This window comes from Arachis stenosperma, chromosome 1 (assembly GCF_014773155.1).
Source record: "Arachis stenosperma cultivar V10309 chromosome 1, arast.V10309.gnm1.PFL2, whole genome shotgun sequence".
Taxonomy (NCBI): Eukaryota; Viridiplantae; Streptophyta; class Magnoliopsida; order Fabales; family Fabaceae; genus Arachis; species Arachis stenosperma.
In genome coordinates, this window is record NC_080377.1 from 79,031,786 (window position 1) to 79,056,628 (window position 24,843).

General features: G+C 34.9%; 1 protein-coding gene across 1 annotated transcript; it reads right to left on the reverse strand.

Moving 5' to 3' along the window:
- Window positions 1-15,935: 15,935 nt before the first annotated feature.
- On the reverse strand, window positions 15,936-19,451 carry LOC130981346 (uncharacterized). The gene is made up of 7 exons (XM_057904941.1): window positions 19,317-19,451; window positions 17,321-17,575; window positions 17,025-17,228; window positions 16,828-16,920; window positions 16,630-16,737; window positions 16,055-16,270; window positions 15,936-15,971 (listed from the first exon to the last, which is right to left on the reverse strand). Exons 1-7 carry the CDS (start codon window positions 19,449-19,451, stop codon window positions 15,936-15,938), a joined length of 1,047 nt encoding a protein of 348 aa, XP_057760924.1.
- Between the last annotated feature and the right edge of the window lie 5,392 nt (window positions 19,452-24,843).

Genomic DNA, 24,843 nt, shown 5'->3' on the forward strand with positions numbered 1-24,843 from the left:
AAACAAATTAAATATTACAATCATAGAAAGAGAATAATACACACAAGAATGAAAATAGCGGTTATATGACGCAACCACACAATTAGGCTCAATAACATATTCTACAATATATAATTCAAGCAATTTCAATGAAAAATTTTTACTCAAATCAATTGGGGTGCCCTATAGATAAATTCCTTAAAAAGTTTTATTATTTTGACTAAGCTTATTATATATATATGTATATATGTAAAGAAATGCAATAAACTAATAAAAATGTAACTAAGAATTCTAAAAAACCTAGTAATAGAAGAAAAATAAATGAAATGTAAAAGTGTTAGGATTAGAATTTTTCACCCAAAAATTGGCCAATTGGTCGGACGACCTCCCACACCTAAAAGTTTGCACCGTCCTCGATGCATTCAAACATGAGCAAAGGGGTACGGCGACTTCATGGATTGACACCTTCAGTTGGTGGATCAACTGGCTACTGCATGTTCTTTCTTCTGCTTCCATTTTTTGCTTATGGAAAGTCATCTTGAAAGATAAAAAACAGGATAGTAAGACGAGTAAATGTAAAAGAAGGGAAGCATGGATTGTTGGAATGAGGTAAGAATCACTAAAATGAAGTGGATTGATCAGTTTGTGACATTAAGGAAAATAGTGTGTGAATTCTAAATTGCGCACAATTTAGAACTCACACATTAGCATTTAAAAGCTATATCACAACTACACAAAAGAAGTATGCACTTCACTCATTTTAGTGTGTTTGAAATACTTCAAATAAAACTTGTAGGTTAAGACAAACAAACAAGTAATAAAGAAGCATGAAAGTACTCAAGCAAGAATCAAGTGATTGTGAAATGGATAATGAATGGAAATTGGTTGATGTGCAAGGAAACTTAATAAACAAAAGAAACTATGAAAATCACACATCAATCAATGACACACTTTGAATTTTTGTTCGCATCACCTAATTGACATAAAGTGGGGCACACGGGTGCTATACAACTTAGGAAAAGAGAGATATAAGGTAAAATCAATCATATAGCAAGCATGGTCCATATAGCTTGAGAATTTCAAAAAGATGTCACTAGATGAGCTTACAATCCAATTTCACAAATGAAGCATTGTGATAAAATAACTAGTTTCAAGTATGTGTAGAGCACATAATTAAAAATTAAGGGTCAACATGTCATTAAGGCATAAGCATAACCGGGTAATCAAAGCTATAAACAATATGGTTGTATATGGTCAATTAACACAATGTATTAAGATAAATTCACAACATCAACAATAAGAAAATTGCCTAGTCATGGTTAAAGAATTTAAATCACATGCTGCCCAAAGTATGTAATTCAAAAGATTTAGAGTGCTTTAAAGGCAATTCACAAGTACTTGGTATGCACAATTATTAAGCATAAAAATTTAGTACCAAGTAACAAAGTATAACCTCAACAAAGAAATCTAACAATAAGTATTAAAAACAATGATGCTAAAATAGCAATAAGTCAGTAATTAACAGCAATATCCCATCAAAATCAGTAAATCAAATCAATAATCCAACACTTAGCACCAAAACAGAAAATTAAATAGAAATTAAATTAACTAACTAACTAACTAAAGGAGATGATGGTGGATGGTGGATGGTGAATGGTGGTTGTAACACCCTACCACACAGAGCTTTACACCTAGGACGTAAATCAATGGTGGTGAGGCACTACGACCTCTAAAAATAAAATACGTACATAGATATAGTTGAAAGAAGTTATAACTAGGAGCTGTGAAAATGAAGTTAAGCAAAATCAAAACAAAAATTGCGTCGCTCATGAAAGATAAGCGTAGACGGATAAGCAAGATTGAAAGAAAGGCTAAAAGACCATAAACATAGAGTAGAATTTTAAAATACAAATATCAAGCTCCGAACTCGACCTGCGAAGCCAAAACTGGCCGGAAAATATTTACATACACATATACATATCCCAAAGCTCAAAATACAAAATAAAACCCTAGCTCTCCATTAGCCTCTAAGAGGAACAAAATTACAAGTCAATCAGAGAAAGTTAACTATATGTATATACATAAGCTATATATCAAAATAAACCCAAGAACTACTCCGCTTCAGAAGTCCAGACGCCTAGCGAGGAGCCTCTCGACCTGCATCTGAAAAACACAACACAATATAGGATGAGAACCGGAGGTTCTCAGCATGGTAAAGGTGCCACGCACATAATATATAAGGTTCTGGGAATGCTAGAGGCAATCCTAGAATGCTGACACTCAGATTATAAACTTAAAGAACTAAACAAAACCATAAATCAGGGTGGTCCTCTAAGACTTTCTAAACTAAATCAATTCCTTAAATCTAACTGGAACTTAAATAGAATCCTCAATCTCTCCGCTTTTCCTTCGTTCCTCCATCTCCAGTAATTACAAAGACAAACAAGCAGACAAAGTAAGCACAAGTAGAATACAGAAAATACAGATATCAATTATGACAATTAGCATATTATAATCAATTAGGCAATCCCAATTAATGCACAAACAAGCAATACATACAAATGCATATGATGTATGCCTGTCATATGGCTATTGATATCAAATGTCGGTTACGTAGCCATCCCGACATGTTCTCAAGCTCAAAAATACAACATGGAGAGAATTCCCAAGCTGACATGGGGAAGAGAATGCCCCCAAGCTCAATAATATCCATGGGATGAATCCCAAGCTGACATGGAAAAAACATTACCCCAAGCTCAATAATTTCTCAATTCTTAGCTCAAATATGCATCTCTGGCATACTCGCGACATTATCGCACTTCCTCAACAAATCATAATCACTTAATTATGGTTCACATATATTTTATTATTCTCAAATAATTAACATCACCAATTCTCTCATACACCATTCTCAAATTTCCACTACTTGCTTAACTGCCTCATATACCACTTTCGTCAACTTATCATTTCGAGTGCCATCTCCTCCGATCATTAATAATCTTGCTTCCATTCTAAGTTACCTCTCCTTCCTAACTTCATTTCCAAGTTACCTGATGAGCGGATAATTTGTACGCTTTTTGGCATTGTTTTTAGTATGTTTTTAGTATGTTTTAGTTAGTTTTTAGTATATTTTTATTAGTTTTTAGTTAAAATTCACTTTTCTGGACTTTACTATGAGTTTGTGTGTTTTTCTGTGATTTAAGGTATTTTCTGGCTGAAATTGAGGGACCTGAGCAAAAATCTGATTCAGAGACTGAAAAGGACTGCAGATGCTGTTGGATTCTGACCTCCCTGCACTTGAAGTGGATTTTCTGGAGCTACAGAAGCCCAATTGGCGCGCTCTCAATGGCGTTGGAAAGTAGACATCCTGGGCTTTCCAGCAATGTATAATAGTCCATACTTTGCCCGAGATTTGATGGCCCAAACTGGCGTTCCAAATCAGCTCAAAACTGCCCGGCGTTAAACGCCGGAACTGGCACAAGAATGGGAGTTAAACGCCCAAACTAGCACAAAAGCTGGCGTTTAACTCCAAGAAAAGTCTCTACACGAAAATGCTTCAAGGCTCAGCCCAAGCACACACCAAGTGGGCCCGAAAGTGAATTTTTATGTCATTTACTCATTTCTGTAAACCCTAGGCTACTAGTTCTCTATATATAGGATCTTTTGCTATTTGTATTTTCATCTTGGGATCTTAGATCATCTTTAAAACTTTGAATCTTTGGATCCTTGATCATTTTGAGTCTTTTGATCATGTATTGGGAGGCTGGCCATTCGGCCATGCCTAGACCTTGTTCTTATGTATTTTCAACGGTGGAGTTTCTACACACCATAGATTAAGGTGTGGAGCTCTGCTGTACCTCGAGTATTAATACAATTACTATTGTACTTCTATTCAATTCAGCTTGTTCTTATTCCAAGATATTCATTCGCACTCAAGAACTTGATGAATGTGATGATTATGTGACGCTCATCATCATTCTCACTCATGAATGCGTGCCTGACAACCACTCCTGTTCTACAAGCAAACAAGGCTTGAATGTTTATCTCTTGGATTCTTTAATCAGAATCTTTGTGGTATAAGTGATGAGCGGATAATTTGTACGCTTTTTGGCATTGTTTTTAGTATGTTTCTTGTAGGATTTAGTTAGTTTTTAGTATATTTTTATTAGTTTTTAGTTAAAATTCACTTTTCTGGACTTTACTATGAGTTTGTGTGTTTTTTTGTGATTTCAAGTATTTTCTGGCTAAAATTGAGGGACCTGAGCAAAAATCTGATTCAGAGACTAAAAAGGACTGCAGATGCTGTTGGATTTTGACCTCCCTACACTCGAAGTGGATTTTCTGGAGCTACAGAAGCCCAATTGGCGCGCTCTCAACGGCGTTGAAAAGTAGACATCCTGGGCTTTCCAGCAATGTTTAATAGTCCATACTTTGCCCAAGATTTGATGGCCCAAACCGGCGTTCCAAATCAGCTCAAAACTGCCCGGCGTTAAACGCCGGAACTGGCACAAGAATGGGAGTTAAACGCCCAAACTGGCACAAAAGCTGGCGTTTAACTCCAAGAGAAGTCTCTACACAAAAATGCTTCAATGCTCAGCCCAAGCACACACCAAGTGGGCCCGGAAGTGGATTTTTCTGTCATTTACTCATTTCTGTAAACCTTAGGCTACTAGTTCTTTATAAATAAGACCTTTTGCTATTGTATTTTCATCTTGGGATCTTAGATCATCTTTAGATCTTTGAATCTTTTGATCCTTGATCATTTGGAGTCTTTTGATCATGTATTGGGAGGCTGGCCTCACGGGCATGCCTAGACCTTGTTCTTATGTATTTTCAACGGTGGAGTTTCTACACACCATAGATTAAGGTGTGGAGCTCTGCTGTACCTCGAGTATTAATGCAATTACTATTGTTCTTCTATTCAATTCAGCTTGTTCTTATTCCAAGATATTCATTCGCACTCAAGAACTTGATGAATGTGATGATTATGTGACGCTCATCATCATTCTCACTTATGAACACGTGCCTGACAACCACTCCCGTTCTACAAGCAAACAAGGCTTGAATGTTTATCTCTTGGATTCTTTAATCGGAATCTTCGTGGTATAAGCTAGAATTGATGGCGGCATTCAAGAAAATCCGGAAGGTCTAAACCTTGTCTGTGGTATTCTGAGTAGAATTCAATGATTGAATGACTGTGACGAGCTTCAAACTCCTGAAGGCTGGGCGTTAGTGACAGACGCAAAAGAATCAATGGATTCTACTCCAACCTGATTGAGGACCGACAGATGAATAGCCGTGCCGTGACAGGGTGCGTTGAACATTTTCACTGAGAGGACGGGATTGTAGCCACTGACAACGGTGATCCCCAACATACAGCTTGCCATGGAAAGGAGTAAGAAGGATTGGATGAAGACAGTAGGAAAGCAGAGAGACAGAAGGGACAAAGCATCTCCATTCGCTTATCTGAAGTTCTCACCAATGAATTACATAAGTATCTCTATCTTTACTTTATGCTTTATTCATATATCATTCATAACCATTTGAATCTGCCTGACTGAGATTTACAAGGTGACCATAGCTTGCTTCATACCAACAATCTCCGTGGGATCGACCCTTACTCGCGTAAGGTTTATTACTTGGACGACCCAGTGCACTTGCTGGTTAGTTGTGCGAAGTTGTGAAATTATGTTTATACCATGGTATTGAGCACCAAGTTTTTGGATTCATTACCGGGGATTATTTGAGTTGTGAAAAGTAGTGATCACAATTTCGTGCACCAATAAGCTAGAATTGATGGCGGCATTCAAGAGAATCTGGAAGGTCTAAACCTTGTCTGTGGTATTCTGAGTAGGATTCAATGATTGAATGACTGTGACAAGCTTCAAACTCCTGAAGGCTGGGCGTTAGTGACAGACGCAAAAGAATCAATGGATTCTACTCCAACCTGATTGAAGACCGACAGATGAATAGCCGTGCCGTGACAGGGTGCGTTGAACATTTTCACTGAGAGGACGGGATTGTAGCCACTGACAACGGTGATCCCCAACATACAGCTTGCCATGGAAAGGAGTAAGAAGGATTGGATGAAGACAGTAGGAAAGCAGAGAGACGGAAGGGACAAAGCATCTCCATTCGCTTATCTGAAGTTCTCACCAATGAATTACATAAGTATCTCTATCTTTACTTTATGCTTTATTCATATATCATTCATAACCATTTGAATCTACCTGACTGAGATTTACAAGGTGACCATAGCTTGCTTCATACCAACAATCTCCGTGGGATCGACCCTTACTCGCGTAAGGTTTATTACTTGGACGACCCAGTGCACTTGCTGGTTAGTTGTGCGAAGTTGTAATAAAGAGTTGAGATTGCAATGAGCGTACCATGTTGATGGCGCCATTGATGATCACAATTTCGTGCACCATTACCCCAATTTCCTAATTCCAACTTCTTGCTAGGCTAATCATTAAAAGGGTGAAAACAGAGGTTTGAAGGTTCAAAATTAAGTTTTATAACACAAAACTTCTTTGCTGAAAATAGGAATCACGCGTACGCGTAGAAGTGCACTACTGAAATGTCACACGTACGTATGCGTGGGCCATGCGTACGCGTAGGAGTGCATTTAGCCCATTTCACGTACGCATCCCTCTTTACGCGTACACATGCAAACTAGGCAGTAGCGTTTGTCCGCGAAGGGGATATATGCATATGCAAAATATTCCATGTCATGCATACGCGTGGGCCATGTGTACGCATGGACATACGTTTTTTCAGATATTTTACTAAGTTTCAAAAGTTGCAAAATTTTAGTTTTTAATCTCAAACTTCCGACGCGCATAACTTTTTCGTTTTAAATCATTTTTTCTCCATTCTTCAAACGGCGTAAACTTCACGGACCCAATTTTCATTTGAAATAAGTTTGAAATAATTTGGGGGTCCAAAAGCCAAGTTATGGCTCATCGAAGTTTGGCCAAAATCTTATTGTTACACAAAACCTCAAACCTCAATTCTTTGCAAGTTCCTTTCAAAAACCAACCTACAACATTCAAAATCAGCACCAACTCATACAATTTCATAGCACTATCACTCCACATACAACCATCACCCATTAAACCTGAATTTTCAACAATTTTAAGGCTTTAACTTCACTTATATCAACATGATCATCTATACTCCATTTCCTATACAATTCCATTACCATCAACTTGCCGACTATCATCAACACATCATTCAACATGCTATTTCCATATCCAAAACAAACAACAATCTCTCATCCTAGCATTTCTTAATTCAACCATATCATGCATCATAATCTCAAATGATCAACAAGATAAGCATATCTGTATTCATTATATATATAATATATAATATATAATATATATATATATATATATATATATATATATATATATATATATATCATCATCATCAACTTATCACCAAACACTTATCCAACCAACATTAAACACACAATATATCACTTAACACTTATTCAACAAACACCAAATCCATATCATAATTCTTATCGAGGTTACTAAACATTAAATATACTCATACGTTCCAACCTATCCTATGGTTACCTAGCTTAAGTTTTCACAGAACATTATATATTAAATACGAGAAACCAAAACTATACCTTGGCCATTTTCCACGTGTTTTTCGTGACAAATCACTAATGCCCTTTGCCCCAAACACAGCCCAAGGTTCAAGAACTCACCAAAGCACAAGTACTCAACCTCCTACAAGATTCCAATGTCCACAAATTCAATCTCTAATTACATATACACAACTTAATACATATATACAACACACAGACACCCAAATTCAATACCCAATACATAAATTCAAGAAATTAACTAGGATTCTAGGATTCTCACTTTACCAAGGACAAGACTCGACAAGTTCACCAAGTTAATTTGATCCTAAACACCGAAATAACACAAAATCTCAACACCAAAGTCCAAGGATGTCAAAATTAAAGGATGAACAGCTAAGAACGAAGGTGAGACTTACCAGTAACTTGGTTATATGGGTTTTGTAAAAAACTCCAAGATGAACACGTGACTGCTGATGGCTCATCAATCGGAGTTCTAGATTGAAAGTTACAGAAGATTGAATGTTGGAGTGAATAGTGAACAAAGGGTTTGTGTTCTTGCACCCTCTCTCACCGTGAATTGGAATGACTAATGGGGAAAAGAGGCTGAATGCTCAGCTTGTTTGTGGATTGTGTTTATGGGTTTGGACCCAATTGGGCCCAGTTCGATCGGTTCGGCCCGTTCGGCCCAATCTTAAGCCAAATTCTTTGAAATTAGTGTCAAAATTCTTGTTTTAATTGGCTCTATCCTATTTTACTATTAAATTTGCATTTCTATTTTCTTTTATTAAAATTTAATTTATTGACTAATTATGTGCTAATTTAGTAGGGTTTACAAAAACCATAATACAAGGAGAGCTATCTAAGGTTCCTAAGTCTAACTCAATTCTACTTATTCCCTCAACTACTCGCCTTCCTCCAATCCTCCAATACCCTAGTGCATAGAAAAGCAGTACAGACAAAGCAAACATAAGTAGAATACAGATAAAGCATGTAGCAAATATAGCAAGTAAGCATAATAATCACATAGGCAAGCCCAATTAATGCACAATCAAACAAAACACACATATGCATATGATGTATGCCTGTCCTATAGCTGATGAGTCTCATCTATTGGTTATATAGCCAACTCGACATGTCCGGTAGCTAACCTGAATATCGTCCTCTTGAAAACTAATGAGTGGTACAGTATCACGATCCTCACCAGTTGAGCGATAGACCACCTCGATCCCCACCATCTACAAGCGGTAAACCACCTCGATCCCCACAGACGTTTTCAATTGGAAAACAGCACACACGTGGCCGGTAAATAACCACGATCTCCACAACAATTTCATATCAAATCTGGTGGGCGGTAAATAACCATTATCCTCACAAAACAATTTCCACATCAAATTCATTTTCATCATCATTCAATTCATTCAACAATTATCATTATCACACCTCCCATTTCGTTTATCAATAATTCACACTCAAAACATAATTCTCTTTTTAACTAAATAAAACTCAAAACATAATACCTTTGTTGATAAGTTAAAACTCAAATGTAATACTTTTCTTAATAAATTAAGTTCCAAAGCATAATGCATCTATTTTCTTTCTAAATCAAAGTCAAATAATATAATTTTTTTATCCATGCTTATCTAAATAATACTTCAAACCAAATCTCCAATTTTTATAAAAAGTTCGACAACATCTCATTCTAAAATTCAGACTTTGCCACCCTTCTTGGGTCCCAACCAATCCACTTTTCAAACTCTTTTCAAATCATTTCCAACTCTTAATTCATTCATTATTCAACAAACATACACACACACACACACACACACACATATATATACATAACTCAACCAATCCTCAATCTTCTATCAATACTCACATTCATCAATAATTATTCACCAACTGCCATCAACAATATTAATTAACAAAATTCCTACAACCAACTCAACAAAATCATCATTCATCAACTCATTCACAATATAATTCTACATTTCCATTAAGGTTACTAGCATTAACATATTTTCACATTTCCAACCTATTCTATAGTCATCTAGCCTATGTTTTCACAAAATATTATATATTATCTACAAGAAACCAAAATCATACCTTGGTCGATTCCTCCCTAAGCTGTGAACACCTCAAAAACCTCTCCTTTCATAAGCTCCAAGCCTCCAAATGTCAATTCCTCAAGCCTAATTACCCGGATTTCATTCCAAAACGCCTAATTGAACTTCAAGTCAACCAACACACAATCTATTTCACATAATATCACTATAATCATCATAGAGTTCACTAATTTAATGATTCACAAAGGTTTAATAGTTTCTTACATTACCCATAGATGTAATGGACAAAGGCCAACACTATCCACGAGCTAATTCAACCCAAATTGATCCGTGGGCTTTGTAGAAAATTCTGAAACAAACACGTGGCCACTGATGGCTCGTCAATTGAAACTTCAGATTAAAAGTTATGGACGTTTGAAAATCGGAAGGGAGGGTAACATGTTTTCGACATCGTTTCTCTCTTCTGCATGTTTCCAACGAGGATAATGGGGAAGAAGGATTGGGTTCGAGTGTAATACCCTAACTTTTAGGACCTCATAATTGTTCTAAAAGCTCAAGCGTTACTTACCTCTAAACCTGTTTATTCTATACTATTTTTATTTAATATTAAGCCTTCGTAAATACGAAACGAAACTTTCACCTAGAAAATGAAGAGTCGGTACTTTAAATCATTTAATCACAAAATTATATATATCCACGTAGCATTATATACATAGACTTACTCAAAGATCCTCAAATACAATGTTACCTTTCGAAAATAAAGTTTAAATACTAATCTTACTCTTATACTAAAACCGAAATCCCTAGCCCATTCCTTTCAAAATATTACTTGTGCTTTAATCTGTTCTTGAGTTTTTTGGTTATCGATTCTTTGTAACTTTTAATTTAATCTCTCGACCATCACACCCCAGCAATTTATAATTTATTCTCAATGACATTCCAACCCAAAAATCAGCAAAACAATTCAGTCTCTACGAGTTTCATCACAGTCAAGCCATGAACTACATAAATACATCAATATATCACATAAATTCAGTATAAACTCAATCAAACTCAAAAAAAATCATCCCAATCAATATTCACTTATCAAATTCACATTTAATTATTATGAAGTTACCAAATTCTAGTTTTGTATGAAATCAAAACAACGAAAGCTCTGGAAAAACTTTTTGACTGAGCTGCTGAAGAAAAAAAACATCAGAAATTATTTGTGTCTCCTAAAATACCAACTGGTCGAACTCAAGAAAAAGAGAAGTTACATTATCATCAACTTCTACCAAACAAAAATGATACCAATGTATAGAGGAGAAAAATTCAAACATTTTTACCGAATTAAATTTTTTTAAAGATACTGGTTACAAAAAAATCGAAGTCGAAATCTCATAGGAGGTCACAATTTTCTCTTTTCTTTCACGGTCTTTTTCTTTCTTTTTGTTCCTCAAATTCATTCGGTGATGAATGAAAGAGAATGGAAGTGATTAAAGGCTAAATGGTGATGATTTAATTTGCGGTGGCAAAGCTGCGATTGTAGGTGTCATAGAGTCATGGATATATATGTATATATACGTTTATATGCTTACTAGCCACGTCTTCCTTTCTTTCTTTTATAACTCCAAATGTGCATCTATCATTATTGCCATCAAGCTCTAATGGTTTCCAACGAAATTAATTTGCCAACTAATATATGGTACAAACACATACTTAATTCCATTAGCACCTTTCTCTTTTATCTTCTAATTAGTTCGGTCACAAGGAATGGATCTAATAAAAAAGATGATAAAATATTAAGGATGATTATTAGGTGTCATGGCTTGGTTAATCATGAGTTGGGTGTCACGGCATGTTTCAAGTTATAAATATTTTACACTAATAATTATAAAAGCTAATTATATTAAAACACAAGTAATAATATATATAAGTTAATAATATAAATGACATTAGCAACATAACAATAAAAGATATATGGCGAAACGTTAGTAAAGTTATGTTCACTAAGAAATACCGATATTTATTCATATCAGATATCCAATTCGATAATAATATTATTAACTAAACTTTGTTTTCAAATTAAAAATATCAATTACTTAAATTATATATATATATATATATATATATATATATATATATATATATATATAATTTTCATTATTTATTAATAAAATTATAATTACATTTTTCAAAAATGCGGGTCATCACATTCTACCCACCTTAAAAGAATTTTCGTCCTTGAAAATTGATACGATAAAATAAATTTAAAATCTATGAAAAAAACTAGATTCATAAGAAAAATACAAGCAACATCAAGGATGAATACTCAAAAGGATTCGAGTGGACAGATAGGATCAAATAGAAAAAGAATCAAAACAAAACTCTTTTCAAAGAAGATTCCAAAATAAGAACTTCCGAAGAAAAGTATTAGAAATGGTTTATCGTATCAAAACAGGTTCAAAACGTTTATCGAGGGATTATATCATTCATGTAGATGAACACAAGATCAAGGGTTGTAATCTGAGCAGGAAGCACATAGGTTGCAGAATGCGAGGCAGAAGAATCAAATCGTATAATTAGCTTGCTACGAATCATAACTCTCAAGGTTTTAAATCGCTTAAAAATTAAGGATTATGCGTTGCATCAGAATAAATTCAAGCTCAGATCGAAAGGTACATAATTTATGAGGTAGTGTACAAATAATAATAAAGATGGTTAGTCAACTCTGGTTTCAAAAAGAATTGAAATAAAGAATGGAAGAGATGAAAAATAAATGAATAAACAGTAAAAGAAAAGATGAAACCAAGTCACGTAGCACGAATAAAGAGTATATGTTGAAACGAATCCAACCCTTAGAACGCAACTTCTAATGTTTCCAAAGCCCGTGATTCGCATAACCTATTACTTCTATTTCGTCTATGATAATCCATTAGTGTTTCTGTATATATGAATCATTTGTATTAAGTTGGCCAGACCTAATACCATGAGAGATGCAACGATCAACTAATAGCATTAATCAATAGACAATCATGGATCTAAAACTTAAATTCTTGTCACTAGGACAAGTCCTATTGCATGACAGACATTCAGAGTATGCAGTGAAGCATAGTCAGTCCATTCCCTAGGCTCTAACAGGAATGAACTGCTCTGATACCATAATGTAACACTCTAACTTTTAGCACCTCATGATCGTACTAAAAGCTCATGCATTACTTACCTCTAAACCTGTTTATTCTATACTATTTTTATTTAATATTGAGCCTTCGCAAATATGAACCAAAACTTTCACCAAGAAAATGAAGAGTCTGTACTTTAAATCATTTAATCGCAAAATTATATATATCCACGTAGCATTATATACATAGACTTACTCAAAGATCCTCAAATACAATGTTACCTTTCGAAAATAAATTTTAAGAACTAATCTTACTCTTATACTAAAACTGAAATTCCTAGCTCTTTCCTTTCAGAATATTATTTGTGCTTTAATCCGTTCTTGAGTTTTTTAGTTACCGATTCTTCGTAACTTTTAATTTAATCTCTCGGCCATCGCACCCCACCAATCTATAATTTATTCTCAACGATATTCCAGCCCCAAAAATTACCAAAACAATTCAGTCCCTACGAGTTTCATCACAGCTAAGCCATGAACTTCATAAATACATCAATATATCACATAAATTCAGCATAAACTCAATCAAACTCAAACAAAATCAACCCAATCAATATTCACTTATCAAATTCACATTTAAGTATTATAAAGTTACCAAACCCTACCTTCGTAAGAAATCAAGACAATGAAAGCTCCAAAAAAGCTTTCTGACTGAGCAGCTAAAGAAGAAAATGTTAGAAATCGTCTGTGCCTCCTAGAACTCCAACTGGCCGAACTCAAGAGGAAGAGGAACTATGTCACTGCCAACTTCTACCGAACAAAAATGATGCCAAAGTATAGAGGAGAATGATACAAATACTTTTTTTCGGATTAGATTTTTTTATTGGAGATACGAATCACAACAGTTAACGCTAATTCACATATAATTATTCATAAAGTTAACCAAATTCAAGCCTAATTCATATCTATTTGTTTCACTATTAGCTTCGTCTAGCTCTTTCACAGTAACTACTATAAGAATCGGCTTAACCGCTTCAATAAATAATAATTTAATCGTCCGAAATAGGTTTGAAAATATAGAAATGATATTTTAAAAATAAAAAGGTGAAATTTAATTTCAATGAATTTTTTTGAGTTGGAAAATGCATCTTTTGCAAAAGATTTTTGTAAAAACGTATACTGGTGTTTAAGCTGCCAGTACCGCCTCTAGACTGTTTGGTACCGTGTTTTAAGAAAATAAGATTTTGAAAATAGAATTTTATATTTTAAAAAGGAAAAAATAATTTAGAATTGAAAACCGGGCGCTAATCTTAAATATTTTGGCCCAAAATAGACCAAACGGACTAAAAACGCTAACGTGTTGGATCGGACCCAAACCGGGCCCAAGGACCAACATATATATGCTCATTAAATGAGCATTTCAGCTCATTCCACCCTAATTTGAAGAAGGGGGCGCAGCTGCATTGAGAGGAAAGGGAGAAGGAAGAACATTATTCACCCTCATCTTCATTTGCTTGTAACTTGAGCTACAGAACTCCGATTGACGAGTCGTTTGAGGTTACGCGAAACTCTCATCGAGCTCTTCATTTCTATCTAAGCAAAGCTGGTAAGAAATTGCATCTCAAGCTCCAGTTTTCTGTCCTAAGTAAATTTGCATTTTTACGTTTGATTTTTTAGTAGATTTTGTGATTTTGGTTATTTAGGGGAGATCTAGGATTGGAATATTGTTGATTTTTACCCCTAATCTCGTTGGGCAAGGTAAGGTTTCACTAAACCCTTATGTTTAGTTATTTTTGTGAACCCTAGGTTTGATGTTTTTATGTTATGTGATGTTAGATTTAGTTTTGATATTTGTTGGAGTTGGTTTGTCGCTTTGGATCGAGCTTGGTGGCTTCGTTTTGATGTTTGGTACGTTTTGGGAATCGACCAAGGTATGATTTCAGTTTCCTTTATGTAATATGTAATATTTCTGGACACTTAGACTAGTTGACCTTAAGATAGGATTGAATGATATTGGTGTATGAATAATTATATTTGAATTGACATTAATTGTTGGTTGTATTGGATTATTGTGATTGATGATGATTGTTGGAAATTATTGGTTTTGATGAGTATTGATGGTGATTAGTTATATTGATGAATAATGAGGATTATGAGAATTTACGGTAATAAGTTAATGTAAAATGTTTGTGATGGTTTGGAATGAGGGATATTGATGATTATGATGTGTGATGATATATGTTGATGGTGATTTTGGATTTTGAATCTTGTGGTTGCACTACAACAAACAAGGCTTTTCGCAACGGTCAAAAACCGTTGCCGTAGATTGAAAAACCGTTCCCAAAACTTTAGGCAACGCTTTAGCAACGATTTTTGACCTGTGGTATATGCGGCCGTTACCAATGGTCAAAGGCAACGGTTTTTTATCTAAGGCAACGGTAACAGAAAAACCGTTGCCACAGTTAGTGCCTAAGACAACGGTTTTGACGAAAAATTTTAAACAACGGTTTTGATCCGTTACTCAATAAGCAACGGTTTCGAACCGTTCCTATTAACATGACAACGGTTTAAAACCGTAACTGGATAGGCAACGGTTTTAAACTGTTGTCGTTTTATTATTCACATAGCCAACGGTTTTAAACCGTTGCCATTGGTGCCAGGTTTCGGCAACGGTTTTTGAACCGTTGCCAGTTTATAGCCATCTATGACAACGGTTTTAAAGTGTTACAGTTGATGTCGTTTTCGGCAACGGTTTTAATACCATTGCTATTTTATAGTGATCTAAAACAACGGTTTTAAAACGTTACCTTTAGAGTCGCGTTTTGGCAACGGTTTTATTATGTAGTCATCTTTGACAACGGTTTTATAACTATTGACAACGATTTTTTTGTGATATATAATTTTTTATTTATAATAGTTTTCTCGCGAATTAAATTCATTTCAGTTTTTTTTAATTATTTAGTATCAATAAATATTCTAAACTATTTGAATTAAGTCACTAAAGAAAAATAATTGAATATTTCTCATCAAATTTAACTTATAAAAATTGTTGTAAGATCCACAATATCATCTAAGTTTGCAAAAAATATAATAACAAAAGAGAGGGTTGAAATAGCTAAGTAGCAAATAGTCATCATGTCCACAAGTTCATGACTTTTACCCTATAACATTTGCTTTTAAAAAGTTGACCTTAATCAAGTTCGATTTCTCCTTCAACATAGTTTTCCTGTAAACATAAAAAAAATCAAATATAAAACTACACATCTTTAAGATATGATAATATATAGAAACTTTAACAACAAATAATACCTCTTCATGCGCATCATTATTGTTCGGATTCCCTAAAGTGCTTCCTAATTGAGTAGCTAACATGTCAAGGTCCACTCCTGAGCTTTTTTGTTGCAGCATCATCTTAACAAGCGATTTTAGTTCATCTACTTCTTTTTGCATCACATCAACTTTATTCTCTAATGTTGCTTTCTCAGTTGCATGTTGCTGCTTAAGGGTGGCAATTTCCTCATTTTTCTTCAACAAAGTTGGTGTGGTTACTCTTCCGTGACATCACACTCTCCCTGCCTTCTCTTTCCCAAATATGGATTGGAAAGCTCTAATTGCTGATTCTTTAGACTTTTTATTCTTAGCTTGCAAATGTGCCTATATTAATGTGAAGAAAAATAATAATAATAAAATAAGAGTAAATACACAATTGGAGTAAAGGCATATATCATTTTACAACATCGAAACAAATAATAGAGATTAAAAATAATGTCAAGATTCTTTAACTCAACGCAAGCATAAAAATAACCACAAGTGATGGACAAATTGCCAAGACACAAGAAATCTATAACCTATTTTAACCAAATTAACTCCTAATTAATACTTACAATAACATCCAGAGTGTCTTCATCCAATGATTTTCCCTTTGTGCTTTGGCGAGTCTCAACAAACATTTCTGCTTGAGTAGATGGTTCATTATTTTCCTTAGAAGCAGCCTATAAGTCCAATTCAAATAGCATTTATATAGAGTTAAAAGGCACACCACACATACACAAACAAATTCAACAAGGAATTAAAAATTGTACCAATCTTGCACGTATTCTTGCAAAATTTATTGGTCCCTTTCGATGCCTAAATTTCTGTTGTGCCCTATTTTTCTTATTCTGCACAGACATTTTCTACATAACAAGGGACAAGTATTATCAACAAATCATCAAACTTCGCTCATATGTGTATATAATATAATTGCATAAACAATTACACTAAGTTTCACATGTCTTACCTTAACTTTCTCAGTTCTCCAATAAGCAATTAACTTGCGAAAATGACTCTCAAGTATACTCTTAGGACCATTTTTCAGCATCTCATTAACACATTTGTATGGCAGAAAATGAGTTTGCTTTATTGTAGTCTTATACCTTCTCCAGTTGTCATTGATACGAGCGAGGACCATCCTCTTTCCTTCAGTTGGAATAATGAATTTAGCCTATAAAACACAATTATTATTTGCTAGTAAGAATAAAATACATGTGTACATTTCCAAATACTTTCTAAAAGAAACAAGACTAAAGTTCTCACTTGAACATATTCCCAAATGGCTTCTTTATCTTTAATCCCCTTCCAATTTGTGTAAATTAATGGACAAAAATCTGAATTCCTTGCCACTGTGCCCAAAAATTTGCTCAAGTTGTTTACAGCTTCATCAGTAGGACCAATTGCCTCTCCTTCACTATCTAGAGTAATTTGTTCTCTATCTTCCAACTGTCTTGCATGAATCTTCAAGCATTGTGTAGGTCCTCGTGTTTTTTTCACTGTTGTCTCTATACAAAGATACTAATTATATATGACATTTCTGAATTTAAACAAACAGCAAAATCAACCATATGAACTCACTAAAATCAAATCAACACTAATCAAGATCAATTTATATGAATTAAATGGCAGCAAGCGAAAATGGCAATCAGCAGCGATATCAAAATTAGCATAATAAGCCATTGACAAGGATAAAACAGCACGCACTATACAATTTGAGAAGAGAACATTCCAGGCATCAGCAGCAACCCAAGTGTTCAACCTAAATCCACTACGAATCAGATATAATTTCCTAGTTGCTAACCACCTATAATCCACTAAGCATGCATAGCTAAATCGACTAATTTAACAAAAACTGAACAAACTAATTAAACTAAGAAACTATAAACATGGAAAAAAATTGAGAAATTTTGACATCACTCTGGCAGTAAATAGGACGTTTCTGAATTTAAACAAACAGCAAAATCAACCATATGAACTCACTAAAATCAAATCAGCACTAATCAAGATCAATTTATATGAATTAAGTGGCAGCAAGCGAAAATGGCAACCAACAGCGATATAAAAATTAGCAAAATTAGCCATTAACAAGGATAAAACAGCACGCACTATACAATTTGAGAAGAGAACATTCCAGGCATCAGCAGCAACCAAAGAGTTCAACCTAAATCCACTACAAATCAGATATAATTTCCTAGTTGCTAACCACCTATAATCCACTAAGCATGCATAGCTAAATCGACTAATTTAACAAAAACTGAACAAACTAATTAAACTAAGAAACTATAAACATGGAAAAAAATTGAGAAATTTCGACAGTACTCTGGCAGTAAATAGGACGTTTCTGAATTTAAACAAACAGCAAAATCAACCCATATGAACTCACTAAAATCAAATCAGCACTAATCAAGATCAATTTATATGAATTAAGTGGCAGCAAGCGAAAATGGCAACCAACAGCGATATCAAAATTAGCATAATAAGCCATTGACAAGGATAAAACAGCACGCACTATACAATTTGAGAAGAGAACATTCCAGGCACAGCAGCAACCAAAGAGTTCAACCTAAATCCACTACGAATCAGATATAATTTCCTAGTTGCTAACCACCTATAATCCACTAAGCATGCATAGCTAAATCGACTAATTTAACAAAAACTGAACAAACTAATTAAACTAAGAAACTATAAACATGGAAAAAATTGAGAAATTTCGACATCACTCTGGCAGTAAATAGGACGTTTCTGAATTTAAACAAACAGCAAAATCAACCCATATGAACTCACTAAAATCAAATCAGCACTAATCAAGATCAATTTATATGAATTAAGTGGCAGCAAGCGAAAATGGCAACCAACAGCGATATAAAAATTAGCAAAATTAGCCATTAACAAGGATAAAACAGCACGCACTATACAATTTGAGAAGAGAACATTCCAGGCATCAGCAGCAACCAAAGAGTTCAACCTAAATCCACTACAAATCAGATATAATTTCCTAGTTGCTAACCACCTATAATCCACTAAGCATGCATAGCTAAATCGACTAATTTAACAAAAACTGAACAAACTAATTAAACTAAGAAACTATAAACATGGAAAAAAATTGAGAAATTTCGACAGTACTCTGGCAGTAAATAGGACGTTTCTGAATTTAAACAAACAGCAAAATCAACCCATATGAACTCACTAAAATCAAATCAGCACTAATCAAGATCAATTTATATGAATTAAGTGGCAGCAAGCGAAAATGGCAACCAACAGCGATATCAAAATTAGCATAATAAGCCATTGACAAGGATAAAACAGCACGCACTATACAATTTGAGAAGAGAACATTCCAGGCATCAGCAGCAAATCCTTCATGGACTTCACTCTCATCGGATTCACTATCCATGTGACTTATCCTTTCGCCGTGATGAACCCACACAGTGTAACCTTTTTGAAATCCCTTACTTATTAAATGATCATAAACTTCATCCCTTCGCCCCCAACTAAAGTTATTACATACAGAACAAGGACAAAGAATTTCTTGTCCTTGTGATCTACCTCTAGAAAAGGCAAAATCCAAAAATGAATTAACACCATGTTGGTAACCCTTAGTATGTCTTGGTAAACTAGTCCACCCTTTGTCCATTACTTTGTCAACTAAAATAAAAGAACACGGGCATATGTTTTAGACTAACTATAAGTGATTTTTTCTAATCAAGAGCTTATTGCTTCTAAAAAATTTCTAGAAGTCAACCACACATGTTCGAAAAAGAACATCTCAACCAATCAAGAGACTAACAATTTGTATCTAACAAATTATGCAAAGAAGCTTAAGCAAACAATTAATCAGTAAATATTCTTAACAATTAAATGTTCAAACAAATTTAAAAAGATAATATATTAAATGATTTACCTGTAGTGTAGCTCAATGTCTAAGGTAATCACAGCTACAGAGAGATCCGCTATTTGATTCTCTTTTTCTGGTTTTAAAGAGACAAACTAAAACAGCAACAAAAAATAAAAATATCAGTAATTCATAACCAGATTTTTTAACAAAAAATTCACTTTTAAAACCAGTTTTTAGAAATCTTATTTTCAAAAGTGATATATAACTAAAAAATCAAACAATAGAATTATCAATTAGCAGAATAATATTATCATTACTCTTTAAATTTTAGTTCACAAACTAACACATCGTAATTTCAATTGTGGTTGATAAGAAGATTTTAAAAAAGAAAGAGAGGAAGGGGTGGTTCCTAATGTGTGATGAGTCACAAGTGACACATGTTGAAAATGAAAGGCTGATATTGGTGTGGGGGTTCCCTTCACAAGACATGCATCAGGCACCATAATCAATTATTAAGAAAAGTAGATAAAAGGGGCACCCAAATAAATAAGACAGTAAACAATAATATTAATAATAATGATGAAAGAAATAGAAAATAACAAATAGAAAATGCTAGCTGTAAAGAATGGTGCAAAGCAAAGAGCGAAGGATTAGAAGAATGAAATAGAAAATAACAAATAGAAAATGCTAGCTGTAAACAAGTAGCCGTTTGAACTTTGAAGAATGAAAGCAACATATGTGGGACTGTGTTTAAGTCTATCTGTCTAACAATGACATCCTCCAAACCCCCATAATAATTATTATTTTGGATATAATCGGAATTAACATTTCATGAGAATTTCAGTTGTTTTTGTTGTTAATAAAAACCTTGCTTAAGGTTTGATTTTTGTGCATTATGATGAGTCAGCGTCCAGCAGTCACCTATCTGTCAATCCTGATGGGTTGGAACTTCATTATTTGTTAACAACAAATTAAAGAAAAATGTATTAGCTCAAATAAAATGATGCTGTTTTTGGTTTTCTACTAAAGCTTAGCTTGCAATATGCTACATGCTTATAAAATTGACTGATCCATTGATATGCTTAAGAAAAGAAGAGCAGAAATCGGAGAAGCAGCAAGCCAGATTGCCATTAAAACCAGTATTACATACATATGTTCAAAGGGGTCATCGATTGGAATTTGGTCATTGTAACCGCGAATCAAGAATGGGGAGCATCTATAAGCATCACATTTTCCATCAAATATTTAAAATAATAAATATTTATCCTGGTTAATTGAGGTATGTAGGAAGAAGAGCAGAATTTATGCTGATCTCTAAGTCAAATAGTTGGAATAAGCATGAAATTCCTCTGTTATCCCAGATGAAACCAACCAATATGAAAAGCAGTCCACAACTCACTCAAATAATAACATTATACAATAAGGCTAAAATAAACAAAGCAGATACAAGCAGTCCACAACACACTACTCGCAGATAATAAAATTCAAACCACAAGTACCCAGTCCAAATTCAAACCAAATTCAAACCAGAACAAAAGCTCAGTCAACATTCAACCCTCATCTTGCTCATGTTCACAAATATCACCACTTTCCACAGCTAACAAAAATACCCAACAACCAATCAAGCCCTAACTAAGAAACAGAAAATCAGAGAAGGAGACTTACCACAAACGGCCAATGCAGCAAACCAGCAGCAGCGAAGCAACAGCAGCAAACCAGCAGCAGCGAAGCAATAGCAGCAAACCAGCAGCAGCCAAACAAAACACTGAAGCAGAAGCAGCAAGGTAGAAGCAGCGAACCAGAAGCAGAACAGGGGAGATCCAGGACGCCGTGGAGAAGCAGTGAAGCCTCGGAGAGGGGAGAAGCACTGACGCCGCAGAGAGGAGAGACTCAGCGACGCCGGGAAGAAGGAGGCAGCGGCGATTCAGGAAGAACGCAGCGCAGCGACGATTTGGGAAGAACGCAGCGCAGCGACGATGATGGTGCGAGGATGGTGAGTTGCAATTTGGGGCTTCCTGGTGACTTGCGATGCGTCTCTGATTCTGATGGCTGGGTTAGGGTTCGGTCGGTGGAAGGAGGAAGAGCGTTCTTCGCTCTTTGCTGGCCTGGTTTATTTCGAAGAGAAGATGAGGGCTTAGCTTAGCTTTCTTACTTTAATTTCTTCAATTCGCTGTATTTCTTAATGAATTAGGGAAAAATTGTTATTTTAATTTTATTTCTTTATATTAATTTTTATTATATATTTATAATAAAAATATATAATATTTATTATAAATTTATTTTAGCTTTATGTGTTCAAAATATAATATTTTTTATATATTTATAATAATATATAATATTTATAATAAACTTATTTCAATTTTATTTTTTTAAAATAATATTTGTTAATTATTTATAACAATAGATTTTGAGTATTTTATAAATTCAATATTTATAGAAAAAATAATTTCAATTTATATTATTATCTAAAATTAATTTTATTAGTATTGTTTAATTTGTATAATTATTTAAATAATATTAAAAAATGGTTATTTCATAAATAATTGTTGTAATGGTTGTAAAACCGTTCTTTAAAAATAATTTCTGGACTTTACTATGAGTTTGTGTGCTTTTCTGTAATTTCAGGTATTTTCTAGCTGAAATTGAGGGAGCTGAGCAAAAATCTGATTTAGGCTGAAAAAGGACTGCTGATGCTGTTGGATTCTGACCTCCCTGCACTCGGAATGGATTCTTTGGAGCTACAAGAGTCCAATTGGCGCGATCTTAATTGGGTTGGAAAGTAGACATCCAGGGCTTTCCAGCAATATATAATAGTCCTTACTTTGCGCAAAGATAGACGATGTAAACTGGCGTTCAACTCCAGTTCCATGTTGCAGTTTGGCGTTCAGCGCCAGAAACAGGTTGCAAGTTGGAGTTCAACGCCAGAAACAGGTTACAACCTGGCGTTCAATTCCAAAAACAGCCCAGGCACGTGAGAAGCTTAAGTCTTAGCCCCAGCACACACCAAGTGGGCCCCAGAAGTGGATTTTTGCACTATCCATCCTAGTTTACTCATTTTCTGTAAACCTAGGTTACTAGTTTAGTATTTAAACAACTTTTAGAGATTTATTTTGGTTCTCATGAAATTTTTAGATCTGAATTTTATACTCTTTTATGGCATGAGTCTCTAAACTCCATTGTTGGGGGTGAGGAGCTCTACAGCGTCTCGATGAATTAATGCAATTATTTCTATTTTCCATTCAAACATGCTTGTTCCTATCTAAGATGTTCATTCGTGCTTCACTATGAAGAAGGTGATGATCCGTGACACTCATCACCTTCCTCAATCCATGAACGTGTGCTTGACAACCACCTCCGTTCTACATTAGATTGAATGAGTATCTTTTAGATTTCTTAATCAGAATCTTCGTGGTATAAGCTAGAATTGTTGGCGGCATTCATGAGGATCCGGAAAGTCTAAACCTTGTCTGTGGAATTTCGAGTAGGATTCTGGGCTTCAAACTCGCGAGTGTTGGGTGTAGTGACAGACGCAAAAGGATCAATTGATCCTATTCCGACATGTTCGAGAACCAACAGATGATTAGCCGTGCTGTAACAGAGCATTTGGACCATTTTCACTGAGAGGATGGGAGGTAGCCATTGACAATAGTGACACCCTACATACAGCTTGCCATGGAAGGAGCCTTGCATTTATGAAAGTGAGAAAGCATTATGTTATAGGAATTCAAAAGACAAAGCATCTCCAAAACTCCAACATATTCTCCATTATTGAGTAACAATTACTTATTCCAAACACTTTCACTTTTTACAATTAAATTCAAAGAACCTTATTAGAATCCTGACAAACATTAATAAGATAACCATAGCTTGCTTCATACCAACAATCTCCGTGGGATCGACCCTTACTCACGTAAGGTATTACTTGGATGACCCAGTGCACTTGCTGGTTAGTTGTGCGGATTGCAAAAGTGTGATTGTAATTTCGTGCACCAGGGGCTGGCCTCACGGCCATGCCTGGACCATCACTTATGTATTTTCAACGGTGGAGTTTCTACACACCATAGATTAAGGTGTGGAGCTCTGCTGTTCCTCGAGTATTAATGCAATTACTATTATTCTTTTATTCAATTCAAGCTTATTCTTGTTCTAAGATATCACTCGTACTTCAACCTGATGGATGTCATGATCCGTGACACTCATCATCATCCGTCCTTATGAACGCGTGCCTGACAACCACTTCTGTTCTACAAGCGAGAGCTAGAGTGTGTATCTCTTGGATTCCTTAATCAGAATCGTCATGGTATAAGCTAGAATTATTGGGGGCCATTCCTAAGATACGGAAAGTTTAAACCTTGTCTGTGGTATTCCGAGTAGGATCTGAGATGGGATGACTGTGACGAGCTTCAAACTCGCGAGTGTTGGGCGTAGTGACAGACGCAAAAGAATCACTAGATTCTATTCTAACATGATCGAGAACTGACAGATGATTAGCCGTTCTGTGACAAAGCATTTGGACCATTTTCACTGAGAGGATGGGAAGTAGCCATTGACAACAGTGACGCCCTACATACAGCTTGCCATAGAAACGAGTAAGAATGATTGGAGGAAGGCAGTAGGAAAGCAGAGATTCAGAAGGGACAAAGCATCTCCATACACTTATCTGAAATTCCCACCAATGATTTACATAAGTATCTCTATCTCTATTTTATGCTTTATTTATCTTTATATTCGAAAACCATCATAACCATTAAAATTTGCCTGACTGAGATTTACAAGATGACCATAGCTTGCTTCATACCAACAATCTCCGTGGGATTGACCCTTACTCACGTAAGGTTTATTACTTGGACGACCCAGTGCACTTGCTGGTTAGTTGTGCGAAGTTGTGACAAAGTGTGATTCACGTTTGAGAGCTCCAAGTCTTTGACGCCATTGTTGATGATCACAATTT

Bases quoted from the DNA above. Each gene is read 5' to 3' on its own strand.
- LOC130981346 (XM_057904941.1), bottom strand. From the start codon at position 19,451: ATGGATAGTGAATCCGATGAGAGTGAAGTCCATGAAGGATTTGCTGCT. The intron at 17,576-19,316 runs GTTGGTTGCCAT...ATATATAATTAG, and splicing joins ATGCTAATTTTGATATCGCT to TATCTTTGTATAGAGACAAC. The intron at 17,229-17,320 runs GTGAGAACTTTA...TGTGTTTTATAG, and splicing joins CCATTTGGGAATATGTTCAA to GCTAAATTCATTATTCCAAC.